The sequence below is a fragment of the Gopherus flavomarginatus genome, chromosome 1, assembly GCF_025201925.1.
Source record: "Gopherus flavomarginatus isolate rGopFla2 chromosome 1, rGopFla2.mat.asm, whole genome shotgun sequence".
Lineage (NCBI taxonomy): Eukaryota > Metazoa > Chordata > Testudines > Testudinidae > Gopherus > Gopherus flavomarginatus.
This window is the reverse complement of record NC_066617.1, coordinates 21926478-21949460: the sequence shown is the minus strand read 5'-3', so window position 1 is coordinate 21949460 and position 22983 is coordinate 21926478. Positions and strand designations below refer to the sequence as shown.

Sequence of the window (22983 nt, the reverse complement as noted above, 5' to 3'; positions counted from 1 at the left end):
AGCTCTTTTCCTTTTTAGCATCTAATAAGTTACAGTCATTTGCCATTCCACTACATTTCAACAAGGGATAAGCCCTTTGGAATGTCACAAACTCTAAAGAACAAATTGGTTTGGTTTTGTTTATAAAGTCAAGAACCTTTAAAAAAGTTGCTTTCATCTCTTGTGCATCAGATTTCAGGATTGCATAGCAAGAACTGATCATAGTGTGCTGGGAAAAGGCAAAGGAAAGGAAGATTTCCTTGAAAAGGTTCCTTACACATTAGTGTGGTTCCAGCCCGGTGTTGGGCTGATAGCGCTGGCACTGGCCAAAGTGTGGGTCTAATTTAGAAACATGGGGTCAGAGTCACAGCTTGAGGAAATCAGAATGTCTCTACTGAAGTGAGGTGCTCAGCATCTACACACCTCTTTAGCAATGGTAGTCACGTTGCTGTTAGGTCTCAGACAGCCTCATGTTTTGTACTTCCCTCTGAAGAGGGCCAAGCGGTGCCAAGCCATACTCTTCCTACCAGCATTAACTGACTCTTAGTACACCACAGTGGTGGGATTGGATGCTGCAGGGAACAGGGTCAATATGCATCACCAGTCTGGTGTGACCAGCTAGCTCTTCAAAGACCATCAGCAAATGTTTCATGGACCAGAGAGAGTTGGAAAACTATTGATCTATTTCCTCCTGAAAAATGTTAACATCAGAATGGCAGAGAAATTATCTAGCATGATACAAGGGGTATAACTAGAAGTAATGGATAAGGTTAACAATAATAAACTTAGTCTTGTAAAATAAGGATAAACTTCCTGATGGTGAAACTTGTCAGACTGTAGCGAATACCTCTATATTGGCAAGAGAACGGATTTGAAGAAGTCTTCCTCAAACTGCTACGATAATGCAGACCAAAAATCCAAATTCAAATTCCTAAATTTTGGGGAGGTTTGGACCCAAATCTGGATCTGAATTTTGCTGTTAGTACCTGTGTCAAGAATGAGGCCAAACTAAAAACCCAAATTGAACATCCCCAAATTTGACAGGAGTTCAGCTCTCCAACAGCACTTTGTATCTCAAGCCCACCTCTACAAATGTGCACAAAAAGGGAGGAGGATGAGGTTGCTCCTGGATTGCAGCAATTGGTTTGTTCTGTCGAATCACGGGTACAGTGGGCTTGAACATTTATAATTGTGCAACAGAGGGAAATGCAGTTACGGACTCTGACAAGAGTCCTATCTGGTTAAATGCTATTAGCTGTTATATTGTGTAACATAAGTCTTGGGAAGAAATGACATATGAGGAAGCCTGAGGCCTCAAAGTGCTGTACATAGTACTGTCAGGACAATACAGTGTATTAAAAAAAAAAAGCCTTACATTCTTGGAATAGGAAACAGATTGTTCTCCCCTGTGGTGCCGCTGCTTCCTTCGCTATCCATGCTATATCCGCTGCCAAAACTACTGGCTGACGAGCCAGTGGAGACAGAGTTTTCGGTAGGTCGGTGGTTGGTAGGCCTTGCTGTACAGAGCAGGAATAATGGGTTACAGAAAAACTTGTAAGATATAAATGTAATCAATGTTAAGAATGTGCTATTCATCACAATTACATGCTGCAAACACCTTTACGCTCTACTTTACTTCATAATTCATATTCATTTGACAAAGTGAGTAGGATAGTCCTACAATGAGAATCCCAATGGACCTGCCTGCTACTCTTTATGAAACATTCTTTCATTACTTTTGATGACTTTTGATACAGTACAGGGAATCCAAAGGAAGTATCATCCACACACCATCTAGTCCCTCACAAATTGTGTATGGAAACATCCTCCTCTTCAGACATCATACCATTACATTTCTCAACTGCTCATTAATATCTCTGGTAATCTTACTGTATGCCTTGAGTTTTTAAGCACAGCCCTGAGCAATTTAGTAAACTGGTGCTAAACCTCTATTTCTTAGGCTAATTTCATGTGATGACTGTGTGTCAACTCTAAAGAAATTATTTTTGCTTTAGATGGTTTCTTTTGGTTTACTGTTTTTGATATTCAGAATTAATTAATTCTCCTGCATTTGGCCCTCAGCAAGTTGAGAAATATACTCAGATAACACACTGTGACATTACACTTAATAAAGAACAATGAACAATATCTGTTCACACGTTGAATAACACAATTTCCCTGGAAAAATAAATATAGGGTGTTTTTTCCTTGAAAAGATTGCTATGGATGGCACTTTTCACTTATTTTAATAGAATGGATATAGTGCTGAGGATAGAAACGTTTGTGACAAAAGCTCTCACTCAGTAAAGTTTTGCTGTCATCTTGGTCAGCCTTAAAGCTTGAAGACGAAGAATACAAAGGGATGGCATTTATAAATGAAATGTGCCAAAAATCTGAAAGCAAATAATTTCAAATATAGCCCAGAATCCAGATAATATCCCATCCAAGTTAATGATATTTATGTTTGACTTTGTGTGTGTTATTTCTGGTGCAGGCTTCTGCAAACTGCCTTGCAACGTGAGCCAAAGTTAAATAAGACACCCTAAATATACTTTGAAAATGGATTAATAATTGACACTGGAAAATAGAGATAAAAGGAAACAGTGCACCATGAATCATTTCTGTCCTAACCATGAGCTCATATTCCCACAATGATGCTTCCTTTGTAAATTCAGCCACCAAGTAACTCCTTAACTGTCATTACCATTGGCTGCTTTCAGTCACTCAGTCCATCTATTTGAATACTACCTAGGTTCCTTTAAGACCCCCTTGGTTTTGAGATGTATTTCATGACACTTTGCACTTAAATTATAGTCACTTTTAGGAGATGATTAGCAGGTAACCTTCCAAATCATGCCTGCCTCAGTGAGATACCCACCAAAGCCTGTTTTTCCAGAGAAGACAGACACAGCACTATAACATACTTGGCCAAAGAACAGCCCAACAGATAGGTGAAATTACACTAGGAACTCTGCCTCTTGTGGTGCTCCTGACAATTCATGTGAGCAGGGAACTGGACCGTATAAGGAGTAGAAGGCCTGCCAAAAGCATATATTTCCAGAGATCCATGGGGCAATTGAAGAAATTTCAGGCCAAGCTCCATGGCCTCCTATTTCTGGCAATCTGGATTCCTCCTTGCTCACGCGTGAAACAGAGCCACCCTTAATCTAATCTCTGAGACTGTTTGCAGGATCAGGACTAGTCCCAGTGGTTGTTTCCACATAAGTGTGTCATAGGATGATGTTTCATAGAATCATAGAATATTAGGGTTGGAAGAGACCTCAGGAGGTCATCTAGTCCAATCCCCTGCTCAAAGCAGGACCAATCCCAGCTAAATCATCCCAGCCAGGGCTTTGTCAAGCCAGGCCTTAAAAACCTCTAAGGATGCTTCACCACCCTCCTAGTGAAATAGTGTTTCCTAATATCCAGCCTAGACCTCCCACACTGAAACTGTTCCTCTGCTCCAAGTGCTTCAAAATGGATTCCTTGAGGACCTGCTCCATGATTTAGCTGGGGAATGAAGTGAGTTTGAACCTTCTGTAGTTCCCCAGGTTCTCTTTCTTCCCCTTTTTAAATATGGGCACTATATTTGCCTTTATCCAATCATCAGGGACCTCCCCCGATCGCCCTGAATTTTCAAAGATAATGGCCAGTGGCTCTGCTATCACGTCAGCCAACTTCCCCAGCACTCTTGGATGCATTAGATCTGGACCCACGGACTTGTGCATGCCCAGCTTTTCCAAATAATCCTTAACTTGTTCTTTCACCACTGAGGGCTGCTCACCTCCTCCCCATACAGTGCAACAGTCTGGGAATTGACCTTGTCTGTGAAGATCAAGGCAAAAAAAGGATTGAGTACTTCAGCTTTTTCCACATCATGTGTCACTAGGTTGCCTCCCCCATTCAGTAAGGGTCCCACACTTCCCCTGACCTTCTTCTTGTTGCTAACATACCTGTAAAAACCCTTTTTGTTACCCTTCACATCCCTTGCTAGCTGCAACTCCAGTTGTGCCTTGGCCTTCCTGATTACACTCCTGCATGCTCAAGCAATATCTTTATACTGCTCCCAAGTCAATCTGTCCAAATTTCCACTTGTTGTAAGCTTCCTTTTAAAGTTTAAGCTCACCAAATATTTCACTATTAAGCCAAGCTGGTCGCCTGCCACATTTGCTATTCTTTCTGCACATCGGGATGTTTTTTTCCTGAGCCCTCAATAAGGCTTCTTTAAAATACAGCCTGCTCTCCTGGACTCCTTTCCCCCTCATATTAGCCTCCCAGGGGATCCTACCCATCAGTTCCCTAAGGGAGTCAAAGTCTGCTTTTCTGAAGTCCTGGGTCCATATTTTGCTGTTCTCCTTTCTTCCTTTTGTGAGGATCCTGAACTCAACCATCTTGTGGTCACTGCCACTTAGGTTGCCACCCACTTCTACTTCCCCTACCAATTCTTCCCTGTTTGTAAGCAGCAGGTCAAGAGAAGCATGGCCCCTAATCAGTTCCTCCAGCACATGTACCAGGAAGTTGTTCCCAACGCTCTCCAAAAACTTCCTGGATTATCTGTGCATTGCTGTATTGCTCTCCCAGCAGATGTCAGGGTGATTGAAGTCCCTCATTAGAACCAGGGCCTGTGATCTGGAAACTTCAGTGAGTTGTCCAAAGAAAGCCTCCTCTACCTCATCATTCTGATCCGATGATGTATAGCACATGCCCACTACGACATCACCCTTGTCGCTCTCGCCTCTAAATTTAACCCAAAGACTCTCAACAGGCTTTTTTCCAGCTTCTGAGCAATCATACCGCTGTCTTACATACAATGCAGCTCCTCCACCTTTCCTCCCATACTTGTCCTTTCTGAACAGTTTATATCCATCCATGACAATGCTCCAGTCATGTGAACTGCCCCAAGTTTCTGTTATTCCAATCACATCTTAGTTCCTTGATTGTGTCAGGACTTCCAATTCTTCCTGCTTGTTTCCCAGACTGGTTCCCTCCTCACGTCATCACATCTGAGCAGCCACGCCTTCACAAAACCCATAGAAGCCCAAAGTGGTGACTATGCAGAGGGATGGTGTTGCTGCTCCTTAATTATGGCGTTATCTGCCAGTTTGGGTCACTAGTGCACATCTCAGTTTGTCCATGGTTAAAACAGAGGGGAATGCTATTTCTCCCAGTTTCCTTGTTTATTCTATAAAGACTAGTACCTGGAGTCCCCAGGTCACTAAATTTGTCCTCCAGTGGACCTCTTCTTCCTCTATATCCTTATGGGTAGTAGTAGGAATACTGAATTCAGCACAGCATTCCAAACAAGACCTCACCTAACCTTAGAATCATAGAAATGTAGGGCTGGAAGAGACCTGAGGACATCATCTAGTCCACCCCCTTGTGCTGAGGCAGGACCAATAATACATAGACCATCCTGATGGATGTTTTCTAATCTGTTCTTCTTCAAGTGACGGAGAGTCCACAGCCTCCCTTGGAAGCCTATTCCAGTGCTTAACTATCCTTTTAGTTAGAAAGTTTTTCCTTATGTCTAGCCTAAATCTCCCTTGCTGCAGATTATCCCCATTACTTTTCATCCTACCTTCAGTGGACATGAAGAACAATTGCTCACCATCCTCTTTAAAACAGTCTTAATGTACATGAATACTATCAGTTCCCTCCCTCCTCAGTCTTCTTTTCTCAAGTTTGAATATGCCCTGTTTTTTTAACCTTTCATCATAGGTCAGGTTTTCTTTTGTAATTTTTGTAGTGGTCTTCTAAACTCTCTCCAACCTGTTCACATCTTTCCTAAAGGCTGGCACCCAAAACTGGACATAATACTCTAGCTGAGGCCTTGCTAATGCCAAGTAGAGTGGGCCAATTAACTCCTCTGTCTTATATACAACATTCCTGTTAATACATCCCAGAATGACATTAGACTTTTTTGCAACTGCATCACATGGTTGGCTCACATTCAATTTATAATCCATTATAACTCTCCAGAACCTTTTCAGCAGTATTATCACCTAGCCAGTTATTCCCCGTTTTCGAGTTGTGCTTTGATTTTTCCTTTATGAAGCACTTAAATGCTGTCATAAGACTACTTGTACTCAATAGCTGAATTTATCTCCTGGATTTTACTTATATTTTGAAGGTGTTAGAGTTCTATTCTCTGTGAACACCAAACTTTTTTCTTGATGCTTGTCTGGAATAAAATGTCCTTTGAGGGTGTATTTTGCATTCAGCATTTTTCATATTCTTTACTCTACCCTACTTTACATTTTTCCACACTGATTTCCTTTCCCATCAACTCTGTTACTGGAACTGAATATTAGACATAGTGAGCCCAAGTTTAGGTTTATATCTGGATTTTGAAGACCCCAAAGTTCAATGTGTTTTACTCATTTGTGTCTGATCCACAAAGGGAATGAGTCTGCCACTGCTGCCAGCATGGTGACCGATTGCTGTAGAGTAGATCCGTTTGGACTTCTTTTTTCCCCCCACAAAAAGCTTTGACATTTAATTGAAAATCCAAAACCCACAACGCTTTCAGCCATAATGTTTTCAGTTTTTGGCCGAAAACATTTAGTAATTCAACAAAATGTTGAATCTTTCCACAGAAAGCAGACACTTTTTGTGAACATTTTCTTTTGATCAAAAACCCAATTCTCCATTAAAAAACAGTTTTGATGGAAAAGTTTCAATCTGCTCTACTGGCTATGCTCATGTGTTAGTTCTAGAGATCTTGGGTTCAACTCCTGGTGATAACAATGTCATGATTATATGATAGGGTTTCCAGCAATAGCAGGATAGTGGACTGCATGACCCAAAAGATCCCTTCCAGTTCTGTGTCCTAGGATTGTAAATTCCTATAAGGTGAGAAAATGGTACTTAGGCTGGAGTGCTGAGTAGAAACAGTAGTCTAAGAAATGCAACCAAGACACTGCCAACAGCCTTAAGGGACACTGGAAAAATCATCTGACTGCATGGAATGATCAAAGTAGGGGCTGAGAGTTAAAGGATGTAATATTAGTCTCCTCCTTGGCAGTGGTTTGGATTTCTGCTATTGGCCATTCGTTTTGGTGTCCATTCCGATCAGGTGGTTGACAACAAACTCCTACTGTTAACTTATTATCTTGTTCTCTATTTAATTTTCAGCTGCAGTGGTTGATAATGGTGTCTCAGTATATATTTAATTGCCAGCAATAATATGATTTGTTAACACTAACATCATGGGTCTAATGGCACCAGTGACTGATATTGGTCATGAGATTAATGGCACTAGAACTGCTATCAGTTTGCTTTTTTAATTTGAGTTTGTATAAAGTTTGTAGTATAAATTTGAGTTTGTTTATTTTGGGATTTGAAGAGTTATTAATTGCCTTCTAGGCTGAAATGTTTTTCTTTCCTCTGAATCTGCTGATGTCCATGCTGTACCCAAAAAACCTAAGATTAAGAAAGTGGAAAAATAATAGATTAAAAAAGAAGCCTGTGAGAGAGGTGAAGGTTCACATGCCTAAATACTCTTCCTATTCCTCCATGAAAAAGGATTAGACATATACAGGTGCCACCAATAGGTCTTCTGCATTCAGTGCCATTAATGGATTCCAGTGAAGACTTCGCCGTCAACAGCAGGCTATTCATGCAGCTATCTCTATATATCTACCTTAGAAAACAATTGCAGGATAAAGAAAATTGAAGATTCCTCACTTCTCCAAATTAAAAAAAAAATTAACACAATACTAGTTGTCTCCACATAGGTAGGACTTGAGGGGGACGGGGGGGGGGGGGTTAAACTTGTATTTATGGAGCCAGTTAGAGAATCAGATTCCATAACTGGAGAAACATGAGTTCCAGGTCTCAAACATACTAAAGGATAATGTCATTTTAAAATCAATGAGAAGAGGAAAAAAGAAGCCAAATTCTACTACTAAATCTCCCAGTGAAGGGGGCTTGAGACTACAGAAAAGAAACGTGCATGTTGTGTTTTCTTTTTAAAGCTAAGCATAAGGGAGATAATTCACACAGGACCTACAGCCATGTGCTGTCAAATCAATCAATAGTGAAATGGAAACTACTAAGCATTGCCAGACTTCCCAGCCATTCATCTAGACTGAATGAGCAGTTTGTTTAAAGAGGGGAACTTGAGATTAAATATGAGGCCAACTGATTCAGATAAAATAATAACTATATCAAAGAGAACCTTCTTCTGAGTTCTAAATTGCAGAGAATATCTTTTCCTCCATCCCAGCTGTTACTCCTTTTCAAATGACTGGCCAAGACCAGAAGCTGAAGTGTCAAAATGCCATCAGAAAGCCTGTACTAGTTGCAACCCAAGCAGTAAGCACCAGAAATTTCATAAGAGAACCCATTTTTGCTAGATTTTCAGCCCAGTTTGGCAGAATAAAGACAGAAGTATGGGCAGCTTGTGTAATTATTTAGGCTTTTCAGGGTGTGTGTGCACGGGGGGATGGGACACCAAAGAAGCCACCACAGTTGCATTTAACTTCAGAGATGGGAACTACACAAAAATGAGGAAGCTAGTTAAACAGAAATTAAAAGATATAGTCAAAAAGTGAAATGCCTGCAAGCTGCATGGAAACATTTTAAAAGCATCACAACAGAGGCTCCAATTAAATGTAAACCCCAAATAAAAAAAAAAAGTAAGAGGACCAAAAATGTGCCACCATGGCTAAACAAGAAAGTAAAAGAAGTAATCAGAGGCAAAAAGGGATCCTTTAAAAATTGGAAGGTAAATCCTACTAAGGAAAATAGAAAGAAGCATAAACTCTGGCATGTGAAGTATAAAAGTATAATTAGGCAGGCCAAAAAAGAATTGGAAGAGTAACTAGCCAAAAACTCAAAACCTAACAACTTTTTTTTTAAGTACATCAGAAGCCTGCCAAACAACCAATGGGGCCACTGGATGATCGAAGTGCTAAAGGAGCACTCAAGGAAGATGAGGCCATTGAGAAGAAGCTACATGAATTCTTTGCATTGGTCTTCACTGTAGAGAATGTGAGGGAAGTTCCCACACCTAAGCCATTCTTTTTAGGTGATCAATCTGAGGAACTGTCCCAGATTCAGGTGTCAGTTAGAGGAGGTTTTTGAACAAATTGACACATTAAAGAGTAGCAAGTCTCCAAGACCAGATGGTATTCACCCAAGAGTTCTGAATGAACTCAAATACGAAATTAAAAAACTACTATCTGGGGTATCTAACATATCATTTCAATCAGATTCTGTACTAGATGACTTGAGGATAGCTAATGTGATGCCAATTTTTAAAAAAAGGCTACAGAGGCGATAATGGCAAGTATAGGCTGGTAAGCCTAACTTCAGTACCAGGTAAATTGGCTAAAACCCTAATAAAGAACAAAATTATCAGAGAGGGGGATTAACATGATTTGTTGGAGAAGAATCAATATGACATTTGTAATGGGAAATCATGCATCACCAATCTGCTAGAATTCTTTGAGGGGGGCCAACAAACATCTGCACAAGAGAGATCCAGTGGATATAGTGTACTTGGACTGTCAGAAAGCCTTTGATGATGTCCCTCATGAAAGGCGCTTAAGCTGTCATGGGATAAGAGGGAAGGTTCTCTTATGGATCAATAACTGGTTAAAAGTCGGAAACAAAGGTATGAATAAATGATCACTTTTCAGAATGGAGGGAGATAAATAGTGGTGTGCCCCAAGGGTCTGTACTGGGACCTGTGCTGTTCAACATATTCATAAATGAGCTGGAAAAAGGGGTAAATAGTGAGGTGGCAAAATTTGCACGCAATACAACATTACTCAAGATAATTAAGTCCAGAGCAGACTATGACAAGTTACAAAGGGATCAGACAAAACTGGGTGACTAGGCAGCAAAATGTCAGATGAAATTCAATGTTGATAAATGCAAAGTAATAAACATAATCCCAACCATACCTATAAGATGATGGGATCTAAATTAGCTGTCACCAAGAAAGATTTTTTTAGTAATTGTGGATAGTTTTCTGAAAACAACCACTCAAAGTGCAGTGGCAGTCAAAAGAGCTAACTGAACATTAGGAATCATTAGGAAAGGGATAGATAATAAGACAGAAAATATCACAAGCCTCTATATGCCTCTATATAAATCCATGGAACACTCACACCTTAAATACTGCTTTCTGTTCTGGGTGGCCCATCTGAAAAAAGATACATTAAAATTGGAAAAGGTACAGAGAAGGGCATAAAAATTATTAATGGTCTGGAATAGTTTCCATATGAGGAGAGATTAATAAGACTGGGACTGTTCAGCTTGGAAAAGAGATAACTAAAGGGGATATAAAAGAGGTCTATAAAATCAGGAATGGTGTGGAGACAGTGAATAAGGAAGTATTATTTACTCCTTTTCATAACACAAGAACTGGGATAATCCAATGAAATTAATAGGCAGCAGATTTAAAACAAACAAAAGGAACTACTACTTCATACAACACACAGTCCACCTGTGGAACTCATTGCCAGGGGATTTGTGAAGGCCAAAACTATACTGGGGTTCAAAAAGAACTAGGTAAGTTCACAGAGGATAGGTCTATCAGTGGCAATTAGCCAAGATGGTCAGGGATGCAACCCCATGTTCTGGAGGTCCCTAGCCTCTGACTGCCAGAAGCTGGAAGTGGATAACTGTTGATAGATCACTTGATTATTGCATGTTCTGTTCATTCCCTCTGAAGCACCTGACATTAGCCATGTCCTGAAGACAGGATACTGGGCTAGATGGACCATTGGTCAGGCCTAGTATGTAGTACTCTTGTCATAAATATAAAGGGAAGGGTAACAACCTTTATGTATGCAGTAACATCAAATTCCTACTGGCCAGAGGTACAGAATCACTTACCTGTAAGGGATTAATCAGTTCCATTAACCTAGTTGGCACCTGACCAGAAGGACCAATGGGGAAAGAAGATACTTTCAAATCTGGGGGGAGGAGGTTTTGTTTGTGCTCTCGGTGTGTTCCCTCTTGAGACAAAGAGAGAGACCAAGCAGGTAATCCAGCTCCTACTGAAATGATACATCTAAAATTACGGAAATTGTAAGTAATAGCAAGGAAATGTGTTAGATTATCTTTTGTTTTAGCTTGTGAATTTTCCCTATCCCCGAGGGAGGTTTATTCCTGTTTTGTAACTTTGAAGTTAAGCCTAGAGGGGAATCCTCTGTGTTTTAAATTTTTTCATTATCCCTGTAAAATAACCTTACATACAGATTTTACAGAGGTGCTTCTTTTACTATTTTTTTTATTATAAAGTTCTTCTTTTAAGAACCTGATTGGTTTTTAGTGTCTTAAAATCCCAAGGGTCTAGTCTGTGCTCACCTTGTTAACCTATTTGGTTGGTATATTATTCTTAAGCCTCTCCAGGCAAGGGAGTGAAAGGGCTTGGGGGGATATTTTTGGGGGGGATAGGGCTTCAAGTGGTCCCTCCCTGATTGTTTAAATCACTGGGTGGTGGCAGCAATACCATCCAACGATAAGGAAAGGAATTTGTGCCTTGGGGAAGTTTTTAACCTAAGCTGGTGGAATATAGGCTTAGGGGGTCTTTCATGAGGGTCCCCATATCTGTACCCCAGAGTTCAGAGTGGGGAGGGAACCTTGACAACTCTCTAAACCTTTGAGGTTTGTTCAAGATTGAGATAAGATTAAAAACCACTGCTCCCTTAAAGTTTCTCAGTGAAACCAGTGTCTGTGTTATGATCCAGAAAGCACAGCAGTCCTAGTATTTCATTTCTCACTCAAGAGGTAGGCCCATTTATAGTGGCTCCTGGACTTGTTTAGAACTTCTGGAAAATTGCAATAGATAACCCTCGGAAAGACTTCAGGTACATAAATAATTGATTCCATACTCCAGCTCACCTCCCCTCTCCACCAAGTTTGGATTCAACCAATTGCCTTTGACAAGAGACCATCCAACTGAATGGTAAAGACACATTCCAAAGAATTCCGGTAATAAAACCTAGCCTCTTAAAAAGGAGTACAATGTGTCCAAATCCAGAGTGCATCACAAGATTTGGAAATTTGGAGGACCTGGTGGTGCTATCAACTTGCTCTTTTGGCAAGCAACCGAAGAAAGAGCAGGTGGGAATTAAGCGGAGCCACAGATCTGCCTCCCATCCTAAATGTGCCAACCATGTGATCAAACTGGTGGAATGTGTTATTTCCTCCATTGTAACTAGAGAGCCTTAGGAGAAAGAATGCCAGCTGGTTGTCCTTCTGCAGCAACGCATCACCAGTATCCTCAACCCAGGGGCAGCTCCAGGCACCAGTGCACAGTGTGACTGGGGCAGCAAGCCACGGGGGGCAGCCTGCTGGTCGCCGTGAGGGCGGCAGTCAGGCTTCCTTCAGCGGCAAGCCTGCGAGAGGTCCACCAGTCCCACGACAATTTGGTGGTGGGTACGCTGAAGGCGCGGGACTGGCGAACCTCCCGCACGCATGCCACCAAATCCGCATTACCAGCGGACCTCCCTCAGGCATGCTACTGAAAGCTGCCTGACTGTGGTGCTTGGGGTGGCAAAATACATAGAGCCACCCCTGCCTCAACCCAGAGCTGTGGCAAAAAGGCATCATCTTGGCCAACACCAAAGACAGAACCAGGGCCTGCCAGAGCTAAAAGCATGAATTACTACCAGCTCTGTATCCGTAACACTCACATTCTTCACGAACTGAGTATGGAGGGTGGGGGCACACAACAAACACCGATCAGTGGGAAATACCACAATTTAGCCCTAAGAGTCCCACGCTGCCATCCTTCCTCACTCTGGATAGTACCTCACTCCATGAATACTCCCACGTATCTGCCATTTTATATTGATTTTTATATTATGTGCTAATTTGATCATATGTTCTATATTTATAATTTTGTGAAATTTTAGTGGGACTTCCCATCATGTGCAGTACCACACAATGTGAGTAATGGTGGCAGAATAATGTCCTACTAAAAGTGCTACAATGTTGCTTCTTTACTCAACAAAGCAAGCTTAACAATCTAGTTCTAGCACATATGCTCCCTGGAGCCCAGGCCACTGGTTAACAGACTTCTGAAATAGAAGTTATCAGACAAAGACTCTGAACAATTTCCTGAAATTACATGTCATTTTAAAATGGTGGAAGAAAAAATAGTAAGACTAACAACAGCAAAAGATGCCAGTATTCAGGCCAGAACCAAAGATAGCATAAGATTATTGCTGTCTGCACAAAATGGGGAAAAATTGTTCTTGTTTTGATAATGACAAAGGATTCTGGAAAACTAGTTGTTTGTCACAATAAGAAAGCTTATTTAATTTACCCTGAAATTAGGAGCCCAGGGAAGCTTGGCATAAAGCAGCTTTATTGGGCAGTAAATTATTTACGGTATGAAGTAGTCATCCCAAACTGTGGCAAGAAATGAAAACCTGGTATTGCCTGTTAGAAGCATTCAATGCTTCTGTACATGAAGGGAGCTTACACTGGTATTTAAATCTCTACACGATCCTATCCAGCAATATGAAGTACCCAGGAAATCAGTTGCATTTTCCATTCCAAATTGGCCAAAGCCAGTAAAATAAAAGCTACCGAGAGGAACTGCAGAATATTGCATTTCTTCTGGTAAACGGCTCATAATTACATGGTGCTCACTAACTTATATCTAACCAAGTTTACAATGCAGTAGCATATATATCTGCTTAGTACACAACACTTCTACATCATTTTCTACCTCATTTTATATCCCTAAACTACTTATATTTTTTCTGTAGCCATTTCTTATTTGTGTCAAGAAACTGAGCATAAGAAGGCAAACTCAATTAAAACCAGTCTTAGCTCACTTCATGTCCATATCGCCCTTCTGACATTAAATGCCACTAGCATGCCATTCTTTCATAAGAACAAGTACACTAATGTATCATTCTCCCATGGGATATACAGTAGTGTCTGCTTGGAAGCACATAGACAATACACAGCTGGCTATTATGAAGTTTATGATTCGAATCCTCTACTCAGCTTCTGCAAATTTTACTTTCATGCAATGCAGGCACCTTTGAAAAATATAAAACAGTCTTCCCGAGTCAACAAAACTTCCTCCTCTGCTTCTTTAACACCAATCAGTCAACTAACTGTGCAACAATTTTATGCAATGACAGAATCAGGTGAAGCCAGTTGCATTTCAGGGCAAAGCCAATCACCTTCTTTGTAGTTGTGCAAGACCACTGGCAGCAGAACTGTTGTGTAAAGAAGTGAGCTACAGAGAGGCCATTGCAAGGCACTGCACAGCACTTTGTTCTGCTTGAGTTCCCTGGACAACATCATGTGCACTGAGAAGTGACCAACTATCTTGTATCACCTATGAAGTCAGGTTACCACTGTGAGTTTATTTTCTGGGTTCTGTACTTCTAACTTCTTAAGAGTCTGCTGTCTGTATGAGCTGCTGCCATTTTCGTGTGGCAGAGCTCATACTGTGTTCTTCTGTCTTGTCATGCAGACTTTGCTATTGTTCTTCCTTACTTTGTTGTTTCTGTTAATCGAAAGTAAAAGTCATTGAGACTAAAAATTGCATGGGTTGCTCTTTGGACCAAGAAAAGCATATTCTGTACTTTGAAAAGGTATTTATATAAAGTCAAAAAAGTAATTTATTTTGTGCATATCTCTGTACTTAATTTTGATTTTGTTATATAAATCATTCACATTCCAGAGCCTGGTGAAAGGTCAGTCAAAACAGCTTGAAAATCAAATATTCAAAATGATCTGCCATGAATGAGTTAAAGAACAGCTATTGGCCACTAATTTTGATCAAACAAATTTGAGGATGGAGAATGATGTGCAGAACAGGAAAATGATACAAAATGTGTTGAATAAAGTATACAGTTAATACTAATTCTGAATAAAACACAGTTAGAACTCATGAGTTCCTGCATCCTAGCTCAATTCTCTGTTCACACATCTCTTAGAAAGCGCTAGACCTATCAAGAGAGAATATATTCTGATGAGATTTCCAGATCAAAAAAGGTTGGCTAAATACTGGAGCTGTTCAGAAAATCTTCAATGGGGCCATTTTCCATCAGAAATTGTAGTTCCATCAAAAACCAAAAGACAATAAAATTATGTTGATTTTACCAAAATTGTGTTTTAGAGGGAAAAAAGGGGGAAAAGTTAAGACAATGTTGTACTATCCTGTTTCAACATTTTCGGAACAAAAGGTTTTGATTTTTCATATCAAAATGACATTTCATTTCAATTTTTTTCAGTAGACTATATAATATAATATAAAAATTTAAAAAGTCCAAACAACCCCAAACAAAATGTTTTTGGGACTTTTCCTTTGCAGAGAATTTTGAAATTTTCAGGTTTTATTCCAAATTGGAATGAAAACAAATTTCTAAATCCCAAAAGCCTTCACAAAATGGAATCTCCATTCTCTGCATAGTGCTACTAAATATGTTCTTATTTCCTATATAAACATTCTGTTTGTTGGAAGAACCTTCATATGTTTTGGGTTTTGCTCGCTATTAATATTAATAACAATAATTGTTCAATAGTCTCCTTCCATTCTAGGGAGACATGGAAAGTTTAAGATAAAAACAGAAGGGTAATAAATGGGGGACTAGAAACAAAATAAGAGTTTTTCTTTTTATCTTCTGCAATGGGAGTAAAATAATAAAACTTTCCTACCTATCTACTTTAGTTCAGACACCACGTAATTTAGGACTCAAGCAGAATAATCTGGGCCAATTCCACAGCAGATGTAAATCGGTGAAGTGCTCCAAAAGACAATGAACCTAGCTGATTTACATCAGATGGCGTTCTGGTTGGGAGGCAATGATAGGTAGGTGGATGATGGCACATCCAACATTTAGGTTTGATAGCACAATTGGCCACAACAGAAAGGAACATATTTCTACTTTAGATACTGCTAGCATACTATTGATTTATTTCTTGCCTTTTCACTGGTATTTGCAAAACTCTGCATTGAAAAAACAATGAGGAGTCCTTGTGTCACCTTAAAGACTAACATATTTATTTGGGCATAAGCTTTCGCAGGCTAGAACCCACTTCATCAGATGCATGAAGTGAAAAATAAAGGAGCAGGTATAAATACATGAAAGGATGGGGGTTGGTTTACCAAGTCTGAGGTCAGTCTAACGAGATAAATCAGTTAACAGCAGGATACCAAGGGAAGGAATATAACTTTTGAAGTGGTAAGAGAGTGGCCCATTACAGACAGTTGACAAGAAGCTGTGAGTAACAGTAGGGAGAAATTAGTATTGGGGAAATTAAGTTTAGGTTTTGTAATTACCCAACCACTCCCAGTCTTTATTCATGCATAATCTGATGGTATCCAGTTTGCAAATTAATTCCAGTTCTGCAGCTTCACGTTTGAAGTCTGTTTTTGAAGTTTCTTTTGTTGAAGAATTGTCATTTTTAGGTCTGTTATTGAGTGACTAGAGAAATTGAAGTGTTCTCCTACTGATTTTTAAATGTTATGATTCCTGATGTCAGATTTGTGTCCATTTATTCTTTTGTGTAGAGACTGTTTTTTTTGGCCAATGTACATGGCAGAGAGGCATTGCTGGCACATGATGGCATATATCACGTTGGTAGATGTGCAGGTGAATGAGCCCTGGATGATGTAGAATACATATGTGGACAGAGTTGGCACCGGGGATTGTAGCAGGGTTTGGTTCCTAGGTTGGTGTTTTGAGAACACTTCAATCTCTGGTCACTCTTTGGGGTCATTACAAAACCTAAACTTAATTTCTCCATTATTAATTTCTCCCTACTGTTACTCATACCTTCTTGTCAACTGTCTGTAGTGGGCTACAATCTTACCACTTCAAAAGTTATTTTTCCTCCCTTGGTATCCTGCTGTTAATTGATTTATCTCATCAGACTGACCTCACACTTGGTAAAGCAACCCTCATCCTTTGACATATTTATACCTGCTCCTGTATTTTTCACTTCATGCATCTGATGAAGTGGGTTCTAGCCCATGAAAGCTTATGCCCAAATAAATTTTTTAGTCTCTAAGGTGCCACAAGGTCTTGTTGTTTTTGCTGATACAGACTAACAGGGCTACCACTCTGAAATCTGCATTGAAAGTAAAACATTGGCAGTTACAACAACATGGGGTGGAGGGAAGAGAATGACTCTATTCCTAGCTGGAATGCCAGCAGCAGAAGTGTGCTATTAGTATTTTCTCATAACACAAGAACTGTTAAAGCATGCTTAAGCAGACCTGGTTAAAGACATGCATTTTATTAGGCAATGTGAACACAGTTAATCCATTTTTCAACAGAAGAGCAGGTCCCCCAGCAGAATGGAAGTGCACAAATCACTGTTCTATCATGTTACTTAGCACATTGTTTTGTTAGGGACTTATACAATTATGGTAAGATCAAGTAAAGGTCTTGATTCGCACTGACATTTACAGCACTTTACAGAGGATAAATAAATAATTAAACTCTGCAATGAATCAGTAGACACGGCAAGAAGGATTTTGGCTTTGGTTGGTTTCTTGGCCATGTCTTTCTGCTCACCTCCTTCGGGCTTGACTGGTCCATCAGACATCACTTTTCTGAGGGCTAGTTGGCTTTGGTCTTTGTTGTCATTGGCTGGTGGAGGCATATTGTCAGACTGAGTTCTTTGAATTGGGAGGACTCCTGCTATGCTGTGTCTGTGCTGCTTCCTGGCATGATCAGACTGACCGCTTTTATGTGCTGCTGTGGCAGTGTGGGTGAAATGGAAACCCAGAGTATGTATCCTCAGATGGAACCAGCTTAAATGTTATTCATGCAAACAGAAGTGTTTTGTTCTGCACTTAAATAAGTAGGGTTTTCAAACACCAAAGAGACACCACATGCACAGCATTAAAGGGTGTTAAAACTGGCTGTTTCTTTATTAATGACGGTGGGACAAGGAAAATAGTTTTTCCCCCCTTTGTGTTTTATACCACGATGAGTTTATGGCACACCAACAAACCTTGAAGACAAACACAGTGAGTCCACAGTTGGACAGTTTTAATTTGCAGAAACTAAATCCTCAACCAATAATGAGATGCAGGTCTGAATTGTACTCTGTAGTGCTAGTATTCTGAATGGAAAGTTTGTCATTTGTGAATCTATTTCCAGCTGCCAGACAAATCCTATTCTAGCCTTAAATCAATCTGTGGCATAAAGTAGCTAATGAAATTGAATCCACTACTACAGCAATTGGCTTAGAAAAGCCCAAGGAGAGTGGAATGACAAGATTATTAATACTATTCAGTACCTAAGTTCCTTGTTAATAGTCTGGTGTATTTACTGTCAGCCTACTGTTCACTAATACGAAGTTTTCTGAAACGTTGTACAGAGTAGGTTGCCTTTAATAAGCCTTTCAAAAGAGTGGAATGTTAGACACTTATAAGCAACCATGCTTCAAATATAGGAAATTGAGTCATGCTGTTAAGTAACAACTGTTTTTTCAACCTGAAATCCTCTCCACCATTGTCCGCCACTGTAGATGTCCTGCTTGTTTTCTGATGTTAATATCATGCTGTTAATGTGCTCTGAATGCATGTTGGATGTGATTCTTTGAAAGCTGGCAGCCACCTGTATGAGGGTTTAATTATTTTTGTGGTTGAGATATTTAGCAACACCAAAACAACAACACACAGTGGAAGATTCCATGAGTCATGCACAGTTCTGGAACGTCATGGGCCACAAATAGTGGGAGTGATGGAGAAACAGCCAGTTTTACTGTAGTCTATACAAATTAAAAAACAAAAAGACTTCTGAATAGGAGGAGTATATTGTACTTATATGTGTTCACACACACACACAAAGGAACATTGAACAGAGTGAGCACAATGTGCCAAAAACAGAAACCAACAAAAAGCAAACTGGGAAGGACAGCAGGGAAAAAGGCAACAGATGAACATTAAGCTGCCATGCTGAGGAATTTATTTGCGTCTTTTACTTGGTTGAAGGCGAAGCTGTTGGACAGCTGCTTCAGCAGCAGCGATGGCTGCCCCAGCGTCTTCAAGGTGGGTTTGAGTGACGCTGGTTTTGCTTTGGCTGCGGGATGGTCCATGAGAGCGCAGATGTCCTTCAGAAGAAGATTTAGAGCTCCCTGGACTGCTGTGAGATTTCTCAATGGTGGGCATCTGCATGTCTGATGGGGAAAAGGATAAACATGAGTGTTATTTCTATTAAATAAATAATCTCTTTCACAAAATTGTGTTTCCAGGCACAGTCCTGAAATGCCCCACTCCAGCAGTAACCCCAGCAGGCACTGTGTCTGGCACAATGAATCACAGTTCCCTCCCTGCTTTCTTGTTGCTCTGTGGTCCAAGGTGTAGTTTGCTGCTGGCCTATACCAGCACAAATTCTGACACCTCCCATGCTGACCCAGCTTTGCTCATTGGTGAACTGGTGGGTGGAGCCAAGGCTTAGCACATTTCCTGTTCCTCCTTACCCACCTGTGCTGCATGAAGGAAGCAGGCAAGCAGCATCATTTACCCCTGAGTGTCCAGACTCAAGTCCAAGCTAGTCTGAGCAAGTTTAGGATCACCCTGTAGTAGTGTGTAGTTCAAGTCACAATATATCCACAGCCATCTCTGATTTAGACAAGATTTATTGTCCTTGCAAGTACACAGTGCTTTACAGAATTATCATCAAAACAACATTACACCAAAAAGAAATAGAACAGACTGTGTGTTATTACCAGAACACTATCCTGTTAGTTTGCTGCTGTCATCTGGCCTCCATTTGTACTGCTTTATCACATGGACATTGCTCTGGTACTACATGTGCTGCATATACACAATGTTTGCCAGCTGAGATATTGAGAAACTGCTATATTTAGTTTGAAAAAAAAATTCTGAAGAATGATACACATTGACGGTCGGTTTTGGAGACACTGAGCCTGATTCTTCGCTCACAGTAGTGTAACTCCACTACCGCCACTGATTTCAATGAAGTTACTCCTCATTTACAACAGTGTAAGCCACATTCTACTCAGGCCCATCATAAAGGTGAAATGAACTTACACTCATTATGACTCTTTAAAAAAATGTCAGTTTGACAATGTCAGAGGACAACAGTTTAAATATTAGCATACATGCTCAAAACACAGTGCCATAAAATAAAATGAAATAAAAAAGAAAGCCTAATCCAAAGTGGTATATGTGTTGAATTGTGGCCAAAGACATAGGTAAATGAAAAGTACCATGAGATCTCTAATACCTGTGCAGAACACATAGGATCTCACGTTATAATATACTGTTTGAAAGACACAATTACTTAGTAAACTGCATGATACTGAAAAGGCCAAATTCAGCTTTGGTGTAAGCAGTCATAACTCCACTGAAATCACTGTCAGGCTGAATTTAGCCTTTAATAAAAGTACATATGTAAAAGATATATGCAAGTCACTCTGTTTTTCCATGGGACCCTGAAAATCACAAAAGGTTCTGTTACATCATAGATTTCTGAGGACTCGTTAGGGAAATTTTCCATAGTTCTTACCCTTGGATGGGTCAGGGAAGATTCCGTGACTTCTGCTCTTGATGACAGATGGCTTTGGTGATTGCTGGTTGCTCTGCCCAGAATGAGATTTCCCATGGTCAATACTTTCAGTCTGCTCCTTCAGAGGATACCACCTTGGGGTGTTGTCAAGCTGAGAGGTGCTGGATAGCTCAATCAATATCTGCACAACAACATATGATATATCTGATTAAGATATAACATGAGACACAAAGAGGACTGAATCTGATCTCACTGATGCCAGTGTAAGTCAAAAGTATCACGCACAAAAATTAATAGAATCATACCAATATAAAACCTATAAGGAGAAGATGAGATGTTAATGGATATTTATTACTAAAGAGATCTTGTATAATGTAAGAATGATTCTGAAAGGTTCTTTAAGTATTTATATGTGCTTGATGATTATATTCAAATGTTAATATCTATTATTTTTTACCTCACAAAGGGAAGAGATAGCTATAACTTTAAGTATTAAGGGAACAATTATTTTCCATTGCTTAAAAAAACAGTACTCAATAATGCCTTTTAGGAATCAGAGCTGCATTGCGGAGGGGAAGAAGATGCCCTGAGCGCATTGCCATGAGAGGAACAACTGTGCAGACCTTTAATGATATAGCCTGTGCTCCTCTGAATTTATTCTGCTGGGATCCACTACTCTTGGAAACTAGCACTGCTGGCAGGAGTCTTGGAAGCCTTTAGAAAGATCTGCCCAGAAAGGGGAGGTTCTGTTCAGGATTCAGCCAGTGCAAAGGAGGTAGAATAGGCAGCTGATTACAAACATCTTCTGTCCTTAGGAAGCAGAGCTTTTTGGGGAGAGATTGAGTTCATGAAGGGAAGCAGGGAGCACAGAATAAGTTGGAGACAACTTCCAGTGACCTATGAGCTGCAAAGCAAGAGTTGCCCAGGGGGATGAACAATCCTCTAGACCCTCTCTTTAAGGCATCAAAGAACTGCTGAATGCTTCACCATAAAAACAAAACAAAACAAAAACCCACTTACCTTAAATATTTGGAAACAGAAAAGAGGCTGTGAGGGTAAAACTTTGGGCCATATTGTAGTCTAGAAGTCTTTGGGCCATATTGTAGTCAGACATCTTAAAGGAGCAGCTACTTAAGGATTCTGAGATTCCAAGGCCAGACAGGACCATTGTGATCATCAAGTCTGACTTTCTGTGTAGCACAAGCCATAGAACTCCCCCAGAATAATTCCTAGAGCATTACATTTGAAAAACATTCAACCTTGATTTAAAAATTGTCAGTGATGGAGAATATTTGTTCCCCATGTAGGTACTTACACAATTTTATGGTTTTCTTTCATGTCACTGATAAAAATATTAAATAGATAGGACCAAGAACGGATCCCTGCAGGGTCCCACTGGAAACACACCTGCTCAATGATAATCCCCCATTTACTGTTACATTTTGAGACCTATTAGTTAGTCAGTTTTACATTTATTTAATGTGTGCCATGTTAATTTTATATCATTCTAGTTTTTTAATCAAAATGTGTGGTATCAAGTCAAAGGCCTTTTAGAAATCTAAGTATATTACCTGAACACTATTACCATAATCAACCAAACTAGTAATGTCACCAAACAAAAAAAAATGTTACTGAGTTAGTTTGACAGATGTAGTTTCCATAAAACCTATGTTTATTGGCATTAATCACACTACCCTCTTTTAATTCTCTATTAATTGAGTCTCTTATATGCTGCTTCACTATCTTTCCCAGGATCAGTGTCAGGCTGACAGGCCTATAATGACCTGCAGACATCCTGTTTACCCTTTTTAAAAATTGGCACATTAGCTTTTTTCCAGTTTTCTAGAACTTCCCCAGTGCTCCAGAGAAGGTCTCTAATTATTGCAGAGACTAAAGGAGAACAGTTCCCAGCCTAGACAGCAAACAAGTATACATCAGGCCCACTTGCTGAAGCTACCAAAGGTTAAGTAAGGACTGGAGGAACTCTATCCAAGGGACACTGAATGTGGTACATGTAGAACACAGCTTGTCATTGATCGCTGTCCCATTAGCAGGGTACCACAGACTCACCAAAGAGGCTGGTCAGCCTGAGTCAAACCCGCAGAGACCACTCACAGATGGAGCAGTAAGTAGAGATGAATAGTTTAGGGTGGTTAAAAAGGAATTTAGCAAAGAGTAGTGCCATGGAAATTAGGTTGAATAATGGTAGGAAATAGTTTTGATGGTGAGTTCTTGGCTAGTTCTCCTTTGGAAGTGGTGGGAACACCAAAGCACAAAATTGTTAGAATTAGACTGAACTACGTACAGACAAATATTCTGTGTGGAACAGCTCCTGGTATCTGACCCCAGGATGAGGTCACTGTGTGATTGTCCTGTAGACCAAACATTTGGATACTTAGCAGCAAGCCAGTTGGACAACAGCCAGAAGCTATAGGTAACTAAAACTGAAGCCCCTGCAGGTTGTAACCCTTACATGCTCCCAATAAACTCATACATGTAAGAGTAAGGGAATCTTCTCTAGTGCTGG

At 40.1% G+C, this 22983-nt stretch overlaps 1 protein-coding gene across 1 annotated transcript in view; it reads right to left on the bottom strand.

Annotated features, from left to right (window-relative positions):
• The window catches only part of PCLO (piccolo presynaptic cytomatrix protein), a 544942-nt gene that overhangs the window by 58750 nt on the left and 463209 nt on the right, over nt 1-22983 (bottom strand). Inside the window, exons 19-22 of the mRNA XM_050937044.1 lie at nt 20457-20637; nt 18907-19101; nt 17490-17672; nt 1355-1496 (exon numbers count right to left, since the gene is read on the bottom strand). Coding sequence (XP_050793001.1) covers nt 1355-1496; nt 17490-17672; nt 18907-19101; nt 20457-20637 — 701 coding nt within the window. The remainder of the gene's footprint in view (nt 1-1354; nt 1497-17489; nt 17673-18906; nt 19102-20456; nt 20638-22983) is intronic.